This window comes from Neofelis nebulosa, chromosome 3, assembly GCF_028018385.1.
Source record: "Neofelis nebulosa isolate mNeoNeb1 chromosome 3, mNeoNeb1.pri, whole genome shotgun sequence".
NCBI classification, from domain to species: domain Eukaryota; kingdom Metazoa; phylum Chordata; class Mammalia; order Carnivora; family Felidae; genus Neofelis; species Neofelis nebulosa.
Window position 1 is genome coordinate 114,954,791 of NC_080784.1, and position 12,852 is coordinate 114,967,642.

General features: G+C 40.3%; 1 protein-coding gene across 5 annotated transcripts in view; it reads left to right on the forward strand.

Moving 5' to 3' along the window:
* The window catches only part of CFI (complement factor I), an 87,199-nt gene extending 76,440 nt beyond the window's left edge, over window positions 1–10,759 (forward strand). For all 5 annotated transcript variants that reach the window (XM_058721667.1, XM_058721665.1, XM_058721666.1 and 2 more), the window contains 5 exons: window positions 1,837–1,940; window positions 2,109–2,212; window positions 4,925–5,202; window positions 8,666–8,770; window positions 10,357–10,759. In XM_058721667.1, the coding sequence (XP_058577650.1) occupies window positions 1,837–1,940; window positions 2,109–2,212; window positions 4,925–5,202; window positions 8,666–8,770; window positions 10,357–10,574 (809 nt within the window). In that variant the 3' untranslated portion in view covers window positions 10,575–10,759. The remainder of the gene's footprint in view (window positions 1–1,836; window positions 1,941–2,108; window positions 2,213–4,924; window positions 5,203–8,665; window positions 8,771–10,356) is intronic.
* The last annotated feature ends 2,093 nt before the right edge of the window (window positions 10,760–12,852 follow it).

Sequence of the window (12,852 nt, forward strand, 5' to 3'; positions counted from 1 at the left end):
AGTTTTTTTAATTGCTATGAGCTTTGTCAGGTCAGTTTTGTCAAAAACAACTAGATTTCCAGCATGGCACATGACATACATTTTGAAATAGAAAAATAATGGACTTTACTTGAATTAACTTGTTATTTTACAATGTTTTAAAGTATGATAACAGAAGGTCTGTGAAGATCTGTATCCTGTCCAGTTGTATACTAAGAGCCAAATGAATTAAAGCATCAAATCCCTGAAGAGACAGTAATTAATAAGCTTTTGGGTCAGACAATCTTGTGTTACATCCTGACTCATTATTTATTTACTGTGTAACCTTAGGTGAACAACTTAACCTCAAATACAAATTGGGAATAAATAGCTCCCTGTTTGGGGGGAATTTAAGTGAAAGTTCATGTAAGACTCTCTTCTAATTGCCAGGCCCCAAAATTAATTAACTATTTTTTTTCAATCAGGTGATGAGTAAAAGATTTAGATCTTTTTTTAAAAAAATTTTTTTAACATTTATTTATTTTTGAGACAGAGAGAGAGCATGAACAGAGGAGGGTCAGAGAAAGAGGGAGACACAGAATCTGAAACAGGCTCCAGGCTCTGAACTGTCAGCACAGAGCCCTAGGCGGGGCTCCAACCCACGGACCGCGAGATCATGACCTGAGCCGAAGTAGGACACTTAACCGACTGAGCCACCCAGGCACCCCTAGATCTTAAAGATATAGATATCAGTCTGAAGAGATTTTCCACAAAGACCCTTTATTTTCTACGCAAGATAGCATCAGTTTTCAGATAGTACTCAAGCTGCTTCCATAGTCCTCATTAGAGGAGGTCCCTCTCTTTTTAAAGGTCCAAAAAGAAATTTAAAATCTTAGCATCACACTCTTCCCCCAACCTTGTTCTTAGAACGGGTGGGACCAAAAAAACCAAAACAAAATGAAAAAGAAAAAACCAAAAAAACAAAAAACAAATCTACCCAGATTCACTCACAACTTCTCTCCCTTAAGGACCTACCTCCTTCTTATATGTTCAAAGTAACTGACAGTGATATTAATTTTCTCATTTGGGGCTAAGAAGCAAGTTTGTAAAAATTTTTGTGATGTGGTAAAATATATGGAAAGAATAAGGAAAACCTCTTATATTTTTACCTTCTTCTTTTTCATGAATTCTTTTGCCAATTCACATCTTAAGCCTTTCTCTGCCATGTTCTCTGTGACAAGTATGCCACATCTAAACACTCACAGAGAAAGGAAATATCATCGCATGTCAAGTGACTAAAAAACACCCTCTAGCCCACTGATCCTGAATTTTCCATGGGTCCCTGGCACGTTACCTCTCAGGGTTAATGTGATGATTAGATGAGATAAACTATATACAAAGTATTTAGCATGGGGACTGACACATAGAAAGTACTCAAATGTTAACATCATTAACGTTAATATTATTGAAAAGAATTCCATATGAACAGCCACTAAAAAGTAAAAACTGAAAGTGAGAAGATATAGGTGCCCATGTTATCATCTCATTCTGATGATTTCTGAATGAGACCCTTGTCCTGAGTATGCCTGGCCATGTGACATTTTTTATCTGCCAGGGACTGGTAAATATTTAACCCCCACAGCTAGCCTCTTTCTGCCCCCAGTGTGTCTTTAAGCAGAACTTCAGAGAATCAAGCCAATTCTCATATTAAGCCAGAATTTTTAAACAAGGTAAATAGTACCACTTAGCATCCAAAATAATTTATGAATCAATTCAGACTGTTTTATTTTAGCTGTGACTCTGCTGTTTTTGTGGCATAGATCATCAAGAAGTAATGGGTTCAAAATCATAATGATACAATCTCTTCCTTTCTTGAAGAAAGAAAACGGATAAAGTCACTTCTCCCTAAACTATCCTGTGGAGTTAAACCCATCCGGCCCACTCGAAGGAAACGAGTTGTCGGAGGAAAGCCAGCAGAAGTGGTAAACCTATGGCTTCCCAGGAGCAGTCCAAGTTTGAGAAGCTAAAAGTGGGTGGGGAGGATATGTAATGATAAGAGACTGGGATTCTTGCAATGGACGCATCTTAGGGTCTCCTGTCTGTACCACCGTCTGGTAGAATGGCAGTGACCACACCAATGTCTTCTACAGGGAGACTTCCCGTGGCAGGTGGCAATTAAGGATAATGAGAAAATCAACTGTGGAGGAATTTATATTGGAGGCTGTTGGATTCTAACTGCTGCACACTGTGTCAGGTAAAAAATGTCTCCAATAAGATTTTGGATTCCTTGAAATAATAAAAATGGGTAATAGAGATTGTGGCAGATGATAAAACCACGTGACAAATTCCACTCTATTAACAGCTAAATCCCCTACAATATTCATGATAGGAACCCCAGAGGCCATCCCCCCAGAAGCTACTGAGTTCTTCCCCCCAGACCAAATTATTGATCCCAGATGGCAAGGTCAGATCAAACCCATAGGTCCCAAGTTGTGTCACTTAGCACATTTGCATGATGGGAAGCAAATAGGGAAAGCAAATAGATAGTACCTACGTTTTGTAGAGTTAGGACCAAACTGTTGAGAAGAGTGTATGACTGAAAAGTGTATAAAAAAATGATAGTAGCCTGGCATTTTCTCTGGTCTCACCTCAATGAGGATGTTGTTTAAAGAGCTGCATGCATTTAAAGACTTCAAATACACAAAGCATTGTTTCACCTTCCATGTCCTCTTAAGTGTCTTTGATACGTGTTCCAGACAGTGAAGATGTTCAAAGCTCGGTACTAATTGTCTCACATGCTGCTCCAGCCCTGACTTGCTTGCTTTGTACCTGCGTGCATCACTGATGTCTCTTCTTATTCTCATAAAGAGGCCAATCAATCATATGGGAGTAGAGCTCCACTTATGACCTTTTTTAAACTTAATTACCTCTTTAAAGACTATATCTCCAAATATAGTTATGATGGGGGTTAGATCTTCAACCTATGAATTTTAGGGGAACACAATCCAGTCCATACCAGTGGCTGAAGGGCGGTACAAAAAAGGTATTGATAACGAGTCAAGATCAGCAAGGAGGAGGGCAGAGTTTGGGATTCCAGCCTCAGTTCTCATCTTTAGAATGAATGAGGCATCATTTATTGAGCACCTCTTACAGATTAGATAATGTATGTGCACTTTCACATATGTTGTCTTGTTTTAATATTCTTAACAGCCCTAAGAGGTAAATATTTTGTAGATTAGTAGACTGAGACTGACAAGTTATATAACTTGGTCCACTTCTCCCTTAAGAGATGATGAAAATATCAGACACTTGATTTGCCAGGCTCATTTGTTACTAGAGTATCTAAATGATGTTGTTGGGGTTTTTTTTAAGTTATTTATTTTGAGAGAGAGAGAGCATGAGCAGGGAGCGGCAGAGAGAGAGAGGGAGAGAGAGAGAATCCCAAGCCTGCCCCACACTGTCAGCACAAAGCCCGACGCGGGCTCAAACCCACAAAGTATGAGATAATGACTTGAGCCGAAATCAAGAGTCGGACACTTAACCGACTGAGACACCTAAGTGTCTCTAAATGATGTTTTTAATGTGGCCCATTAGGCTCCATATGATCTGATCCCTACTTACCTTCACCAATTTCATCTTGCCCCACAGCTTCAACTCTTGCTGTCCGCTCTGCCTGTTTTGGACTTTGGTCAGCTACTCAAGTTCACCTTGCTCCCTGCTGCAAAGAGACCTTCATGTGTTACTTCTCATTCCTGCAATGATCTTTCCTACCCTGTTTATCTAGTCAGTGCTACTCTTTATTCAGATCTCAGCCCCATCTTCTCTTCCTCAGAGAATCTTTCCAGACTCCCTTAAGTCAAAGCCATCTTGATAAGTTCTCAGAACCCATGTGCTGTTGATTCCTCTCACTTTACGTGGTAGAATCATATCCTCATTATTGTCATTATCCATTTAATACTGCATCTAGATCCTGAGCTCCATGAAGGCAGAAACTATTTCTGATTTTGCTCATTTCTGTAGCCCAGTGGCTAGCACAGTGCCTGGCAATAGTCATTTATTGAGTATTATAGGTATACGCTATAAGTATTTGTTGAGTAAATTGAATGAATAAACAGGGTTAACCTTTAAACAATATTCAGGACCTCTGGTCCTTAAAAACAACCAAAATTTGTATGAAGCACACCATTCTTGGAAATCCCGAATACCTCATTAGCTCCTGAAACATCACGGTTTAACTGTTAGGTGATTACCTGAGAAAATGATGGTAAATGCCAATTTGTTGGAAACCATGAGGTAAAAATTGGTGTGCAAATTAAGTGAGGCAGAAGAAGAGACAATATTTAGCTCATTTACCATTTCAACTGAATTTTAAAACAGCTAATATATTCCAGGTACAATGCTAGATGCAGGCATCTATCCATGGATGAATTAGACCCCATCTTTGACTTAAGGTGGCACAGTCCAACAGGAAGAAAGACTTGTGAGCAAATAAATAAGATGAAGTATTAGGATGAAGTCAATCTTAAATGTCAGGATAGTGACTGCTGTGGTCTTCACCCTGAGAACCTCTGGGGTAGCGAGTAATGATGTGTGTCCTGATTCCCCATTTCCCCATGGCTACATGCTTTCTGGTCTCTGCTTGAACACCTTCAGTGATGGTGCTCTCACTCCAGAGGCAGCCAATTCATTCCACTTCTAGGCATCTCTGGTTATTAGTGAGTTCTGTATGTCCCTGATATTGACCACTTAGATGGATTGCTTATTCCTCTCTTCATTTACCCACTGACTTTAATTCTATCCCATAAATTTAATCAAACCGCTTCACGACAGCAAGGATTTTAAAAAATCTGAGAAAAGGAAGAAAGTCCTTTAAAAGGGAGAATATAAAGATGAAGCATCAGATGTTCATGTTTATAATTGCTTTTTTTCTCAATATATCTTATCTCACCTCTCCTTTCCGTTATAGCGTCAGTAAAGCTCACCATTACCAAATATGGACATCATTTCTACATCTGTTAAGACCTGAGGAAGAGCTAGTTGTTCAGCTAGTAAATCAAGTTATTATCCATGAAAACTACAATGGAAGCAGCTATGAAAATGACATAGCTTTGATTGAAATGAAAAAACACTCAAACAGAAAAGAATGTGTGCTGCCTAATTCTGTCCCTGCCTGTGTCCCCTGGTCTCCATATCTATTCCAACCTAATGACAGATGCATTATTTCTGGCTGGGGTCGAGAAAAAGGTACATGCTTTAAAATTTGTTAATCAGAATCCAGGGGTTGGAATAAATGAGAATATAAATGGATAGGAGCTAATCTCCTAGTACAAAGAGAGAAACATAGCCTCAAATCCAGGAAAAAGAGCATTCAGGTAGGACTGGCTTCATGGGCATGAGACCCGTGCAGTTGCCCAGTACCCCAGGCTCCATAGGGCCCCATGCTTAGTGTAATGCTCTGCTGTCATTATCATGAAATTCTTACTAATTTTTGCAGAGGCCCCCACCTCACGTTTTTATTTTTCACTGGGCCCTGAAAATTATGTAGCTGATCCTGATCCAGAGTTTCAAAGGATACCTACACTGTGTGATCTTGAAGCATATGTTGAGGGGTAACCATTTACAAAGACAAAAAAGTAGAGTGACAGGGGGACATATGTAGCATGGACTTTCTGGATTTGTTAGAGAGACATGGATGGAAGATAAAATGGTTTTCAAGGGAAGAGTCACAGTATAGGTAAGTCTTTAATCTGCTCTCTCCTCCACTCCCCCATTCTCCTTGCCCCCTGCCCCCACAGTCACATCCTGCAAAGAGGAAGAAAACATAAAGAATTATTCCTTAGGCTTCTAAGAAGACTTGAGGTGGATGTTTGTATGAACAAGAGATGTAGGTTGTAGACACGTGGGGACAATTTATTAGAAAAATTGACTAAATTTGAAGTTTGATTAAAATTAGTCAGTGCTTTTCCCTTTGTCTTGAAGGGTTAAATTTGAAATTTAGCTTCCTTTTGACCTCCTACATTTTCTTTGTAAATAACTTCACAACACTGGTCTTACAGACTTATACTCTAACACATTCTTTATAATTGCCACATTGAAAAGTATAAAAAATACGTATAAATTGACTCAGATGCGTCATATGGTTGAATATGCAAGACTAAATTTTGCTAGTAATTAATTTATCCAGAAGGCATTATGTCCTTACGTTTGTTTAAAAAAAAATTTTATCATCTACGTTTACAAATATACACAGGAGCAGAGATAAAAGTATTATAAATCTACTTACTCATCCATCACCCAGTTTCCAGTTACCAACACTCTACGGTTCTTGTTTTAGCTCTCTGCATCAGTCACAATCACAATAGGATAATTAGGAAGGGTTATTTGTAAAGTGGTTAATTATAAGGATATGTGTAGGGCGTTGAGGAATTACAAGGTCTATGAAGGAACCCAGGACTAACAGTACCAGAACAGCCTCTCTTAGATCTGAAGACATGAGAGGAAGGAGAAGTTACCAAGAGAAAGAGCTTCAGGTAGACCAGGGTGCCTTGAGAGAAGCAATGACTTTGGATTAAAGGCTATAGCCAGCCCCAATATCGCTATCCTCTCTTCTTACCCTCTCTTCCTTGTGCTGGGGTTTTATGTTGGAAACCAGAGGCTAAGGGGTTCCTATTGAGGCATTCCCTCCAGGTCAGCCTCTTTGGGCAGGGGGCAGGACACTGAAGGGTGGAGGATACATCTGAAGGACAATTGGGAGCTATTAAACATATTTCCTCTCCTCCCCACCCCCCCAGCCTCCCCCCCCCCCCCCCGCCCCACCGCCAACACATTCATTTTTTCCTGGAGCATATTAAATCAAACCCAGATATCATGTAATTTCACCCATGAATATTCCAGTAGATATCTTTATCAGGTAAGGACTTAAAAAAACAAAAATAAAACAAAACCACAATACCATTCATACCCAATAAAATGAAAGTGATCCCATGATATCATCTAATAACCATCCTGTGTTTATTAGCATATGCTAGGATTTCACTGATGAAAAATATGGACACAGTAATCAAAGAGTGCAGAGGCTGGAAGATTGAAAGACAAAGACCAGTTCTCAAGGGACTTGCAGTCCAGAGGAGGCATCAGATATGAATGTCACCATCAGACAGCAGAATGGGACAGGTGCCTCACAAAGTATACAACACAAGAGCTCAGGGAAGGAAACACTCTCCTGAGCCATTAAAAACTGTTCACATAGTACAGGAGTTCCCAGTTTTTTAAAGGCTTCTCCTGAGTTAGAGGAAATAATAAATTACTAATTAAAAAAAAAAAAAAAAAAAAAAAAAAAAGCTCTTAACCTGAAGAAGGTAGCATCGTAAAATTACCCTTTAGGTAGGACTTGAAGGAGAAAAGAAGAAACTCCTTCCTAATTTGCCATATACTTTGGTGGATTTTTGTCTTCCCCCGCTTCCCAGAAGAGAAGAATATTAGTTTTACAGTTAACTACAATGTGCTCACTACAGTGCTGGGATCCGTGGAGGTGTCCTCTCAGGATTAGCCAGAAGTCTCTGTCTCCCGATAGCTTATAGATTAACTGAGGGGGTATGTCATTTGGCATAAGATGTTTAGTGTAATTGAATTACTGAGTTCATGGATTAATGAATTACATAAATATTTATTAAGCAGCTACTTTGTGCTAGCATGAGGCTGAGTGCTGCATAGCATTTAGTGAATCAGGCCTAGTCCCTGCCTTCCTAGAGCATAACATTTGCTGAAAGCTGGGGAAAAGGGGGAGGAGAGATGGGGCAAAGATTCACTCCTGATACCAGAGACATCTCACCCTGTATTCTTAACGTTTTCCTCATCTTCCCTGGACTGTCAATAAGCAACAGTGTCTGCCACTTCTCTTTCTGTGGACGAAAAATTTTCAAGTCCCAAATCTCTAACTTAAATGAAAAGTAAATCCTAGACTGTCTTTCAAATCACTTAGGAGATGGAGTTCCTTAGACACATAAAAACACATACACACTGATAACTTCATATATATTTTCTCCACTTAACTCCTTACATTAAAAAGATGTTCTCACTCTAAGAAGCACTTTCAAGGAAATGCAGGACTGTAAAATGATAGGAGCTACTTATGTTAGAAAATGCTGATCACTGACTCCTACCCAGCTCCCCCACTAGACTCAGCAATCAGATGCGAAGGAGTATACCTTCTTCATCTCAGGTCTTTATTAAATGAGTATGACTTGGGGCATGTGTTCTGTAATGCCCCTTAACTATCTTTATTTTTATTTATTTTTAATGTTTATTTTTGAGAGACAGAGCGTTAACAGGGGTGGGGGCGGGGGTCAGAAAGAGAGAGAGGGAGACAGAGTATCTGAAGCAGGCTCCCCACTGTCAGCACAAAGCCCGATGGGATCAAACCCATGCTGTGAGATCAAGACCTGAGCCAAAGTCTGATGCTCAACCGACTGAGCCACCAGGTGCCCCAACCCCTTAACTATTTTTAGAAAGACAGTTGTAAAAACTGGATATCTGAGCAGTGTGTGATTAAATATGCTAATGAGCTATCTCAGAAGTCTATAATGTAAGGGAATATGTATATAATCATCTATATTCCTCATGGTTCACTAAGTTATGAGAATAAGTATTTACTGGTATTCCTCATTTGTGACTTGTAAATGTCTGTTTGTTCTCTCACTATGCTTAGATAACCAAAAAGTCTATTCACTTCAGTGGGGTGAAGTTAGGCTAATAGACAACTGCTCCAAGTTTTACCCGGGTCGCTACTTTGAAAAAAAAATGGAATGTGCAGGTAAGCACTAAGTGGTTTCTCTAAGATGTGTACGTATACCCTCTACCAACCATCTCTCCTCCTCACCAAATCTGCACCCTTGCTCTGGGCCCTGGACCCTTCAATTGGACCTTCTGGCTGTTGCTTCCCTTCCTGTTAGTTCAAGTTCCCTCATGCTAAACTAAGAAGAAAAATCTTCCTTATGCTATCATACAGCAGTATAGCAAGGTAACTAAGAGCACAGACTCTGCATCCAGACTGCCTGGGTTTATATCTCAGTTTTTACCAATTACTACTCATGTGACCTTGAGCAAGTTTCCTCATCTGCAAAATTAGGGATCTTAGTAAATGGGAAACTGAGATGCAGAACAGGTATAAAACTTGCCCGAAGTCTTACAGACAAGAAGTGATATGTCCAGGATCCAAACCCAAACTTCTTCTAAATAAAAATCTGAGTTATCTCATTTCAAATGGGTCCATTTGAAAGTAAATTCTCCCTCCTCAGAAATCCCATTGCACTTCTTATGAGACCTGCCAGTGTCTTCTTTAATATCATAGTGTTGCTAGTACCCCTACCTAACACAGCTACAACAGTTCCTACTTTGGTGGTGACCCAAGGACAGGCAACCAGGCAGGGCAATGCATTTAGGATGCTTTTTTAATTTTTTTATTTGAGAGAGAGAGAGAACATGCGCAGGTTGGGGAGAAGAGCAGAGGGAGGGAGAGTGATTATTAAACAGGCTCCATACTTAGAGCAGAGCTGGACACAGGGCTCGATCCTACAACCCAGGGGTCATGACCTCAGCCAAAATCAAGAGTCAGACACTCAACTGTCTGAGCCACCCAGGTACCCCTAGGATGCTTTATTAAAACCACTTATAAATAGTGTATTACATAAAAATGCAGTTATTGACATCCTGTAACTTTTTGGATCACTGACTTAAAAACCTTAGAAAGTCCTAAGAGTGAGAAGAAAATAAACAGACCATTCCCTGTGCCCTCCCTCCCTTCTTAAATGGAGTTTGGAATTCCAGAGGACAAAAGGGGAGAATCTCACAAAACCTATTGGAAGACAATTAACACAATTAAGAGGAAAAGCTCTGAGGTCTGGGTGCCTGATTTCAAGTCCAACCTCTTGCCACTTATTAACTGTATGGCCTTGGACGAATTAGTTAACCTCTCTGTGCCTTATTTGTCTCATCTTAAAATAGGGATAATAATACTTGCCTCATAGGGTTGTTGTTTAGGATTAAAACAATGAATGGCTAATACATACTAAGCAGTCAATAAGCACTAAGTATTCCTATTATTTTCCCAATCAGCCTTGGATGCCACTTTCAGATTGCAATCTCATCAGAGTATAAATTTGCATAAAATAGAGGAAGCAAGGGAAACACTCACTAAATTTGCAGAATGAGCAGAAGACAAAGTATACAACTGTATGCGCCCAGTAGGGACCTGTAAGAGATTATGTGTTATTTCCTGTTAGGAAAGTGTAAGAGAGCCAAAGTTGGTACACGCATTGGTGGAGGAGACAGGAAGTCAGCATGGTGGCCTCAGCAAATGGAAGTACATGTGTGATTTTCTTTTCCCCTTGTCTTCTCCAGGTACAGATGATGGTTCCATCGATGCCTGTAAAGGGGACTCTGGAGGCCCCTTAGTCTGTCAAGATATCAACAATGTGACTTATGTTTGGGGTGTTGTGAGTTGGGGTGAAAACTGCGGAAAACCAGAGTTCCCTGGTGTTTACACTAAAGTGGCCAATTATTTTGACTGGATTAGCTATCATGTAGGAAGGTCTCTTATTTCTCAGTACAACGTATGAAATTGTGATCTCTTCTGCTCTTTTCCTCTTGGGAGTTGGATTTTGATTGAAATGATACGACATGATTAGTACTTCTCTAGGGAAAAAAATAATAAAGCACATTTTATTGGATATTTTTAAAGATCTCTAAAAAAGCCATATTAGAACTTTGCTGTAAATTATCAAATAAATATTTTAGTCGAGCATACATGTTTTGTTTATTAGAAAATGTGATTAAATTATCTCTTCATACAGGAATGGTATATTGGCTATATTAAAGGTTTTGCTAGTTGCATGATACTTGATTCACATAAGCTTGTATTCAAACCCCAATTCTACCACCTACTAATTACTTGACCCTGGGCGATTCATGATCTTTGTGTCTCATTTTCTACCTTTAAAATGGAAACTAGAATTCTGAGAAAATGGAGACACATACTAACGTAAAATGGTTGCAAAGTACTTGTCTCAGAGAAATAACTGACCCCACAGCTCTTGTCCCGTTTCTCTGCTTCTTTTAACTATTAGAAGTTCTCGGAGCTCCTGGGTGGCTCAGTCAGTTAAGCATCCGACTTCAGCGTAGGTCATGATCTGGTAGGTCTGTGGGTTCAAGCCTCCCATCGGGCTCTGTGCTGACAGCTCAGAGCCTGGAGCCTGCTCCAGATGCTGTGTCCCCCTCTCTCTCTCTGCCCTCCATCGCTCACACTCTGTGTCTCTCTCTTGCTCTCAAAAATAAACATTTAAAAAATAAAAATAAAAAAAACCAGTTGAAAAAAAAGTGTTAGAAGTTCTCTTTAAAGATTTGTCTTTAGTTCCCCGTTTCACAAGTCCTCCCTGACCCTCTTTTTAAACCTCTCCACAGACTCCACAACACAACCACTGCCCTCATGGGCGTCAAACCTTACGGTGTGACTGGCTCATCCCCCGCTGCTGCAGCAGCAGTAGACATAGTCAACATCACACTCTGCCTGGTCTGCTGCCTCCGTGGCTGCTGATCTTGGAATCCTTCTCAACCTCTTCCTTCTGGTCACTTCTTTCACTTTGTGTTTTCCCTAGTGATCTTACTTAGAGTCATCTCTAACTCCCATCCACAGTCCCATGACTCACAAATCCCTATCTCCAGCCCCGGTCTTGCTAAACTCCAGACTAGTATTTCACTGAGCACTTGACAACTCCATCTGGGTATCTAATAACAGTTCAAAAGAAACATGGGCAACCCAAAACTGCCCCTTCTTAAATCTGTCCCTCCCTCCTCAGTAAATGGCACTTTTTCAGGGCTCTCCTGTGGACCCAATGTACAATAGGCCCCAGTCTCTTTCTCTTTTTTTTAATGTTTATATTTTGAGAGAGAGAGAGCATGCGTGAGTGAGGGAGGGACGGGGCGGGGGGAGGGGAGAGAGGATCTGAAGCAGGATCTGCGCCGGCAGCAGAGAGCCCAATGCAGGGCTCGAACCCACAAACTCTAAGACCACAACCTGAGCCAAAATTGGACTCTCAATCGACTGAGCCACCCAGACACCCCACCAGGCTTTCTATCACGTGAGCCTGCTGTAATCTCAGCATAGCACTTGTCATCACCCAACATGTTCCGTTTTCATTTGTTCCTCTGCCTCTTCCCCATGATGCTCACACACCCACTACTGCCTTCCCCTTACTACACTGTGAGACACAGGAGAAGAGAGACTGCCTGCCTTCTGCCGGCATCCCTAGCACTGGGTTCGTAGGAGGTGCTCAGTGAAGAAACATTAGTTGCTTTTATTATTATTCTTTAAAATGCAACTGTCATCATCCTGAAGACAGATATATTTTTCACATAAATATCACCTTCAATACCTGGGGCTCAGTCCTGGATAAAGCCCGATTGTTTTAATAATAGAAATGCCCATTTCTACATACATTCCAAAATTGCTTACTGCCCAGATTTTTTTTTCCTTTGTAAAAATTTTGGCAACATATACATACACTGTTTTGTTTTGTTTTTTTAACCATTTTGAAGTATACCATTCAGGAGCATTAAGTTTGTTCCCATTGTTGTGTGACCATCACCATCTCCAGAAATTTTTCATCTTTGCAAAATGAAACTCTGTGCCCATTAAACACTAACTCCTCCTCCCCTCCCATGCTGTCCAGATTTTTAATTCCTTTTGTCACTGAATCCAAGAGAGTATTTGGTTATCTATGGCTGTGTTAGAAAGACCCTAAAATATTGATCGAAATAACAATTAATTATTATTTCCTCCTGTGTCTGGGGATTGACTGGGCCAGTTCTTCTACCCTCTGGTGCAGATGCTGTCAGACG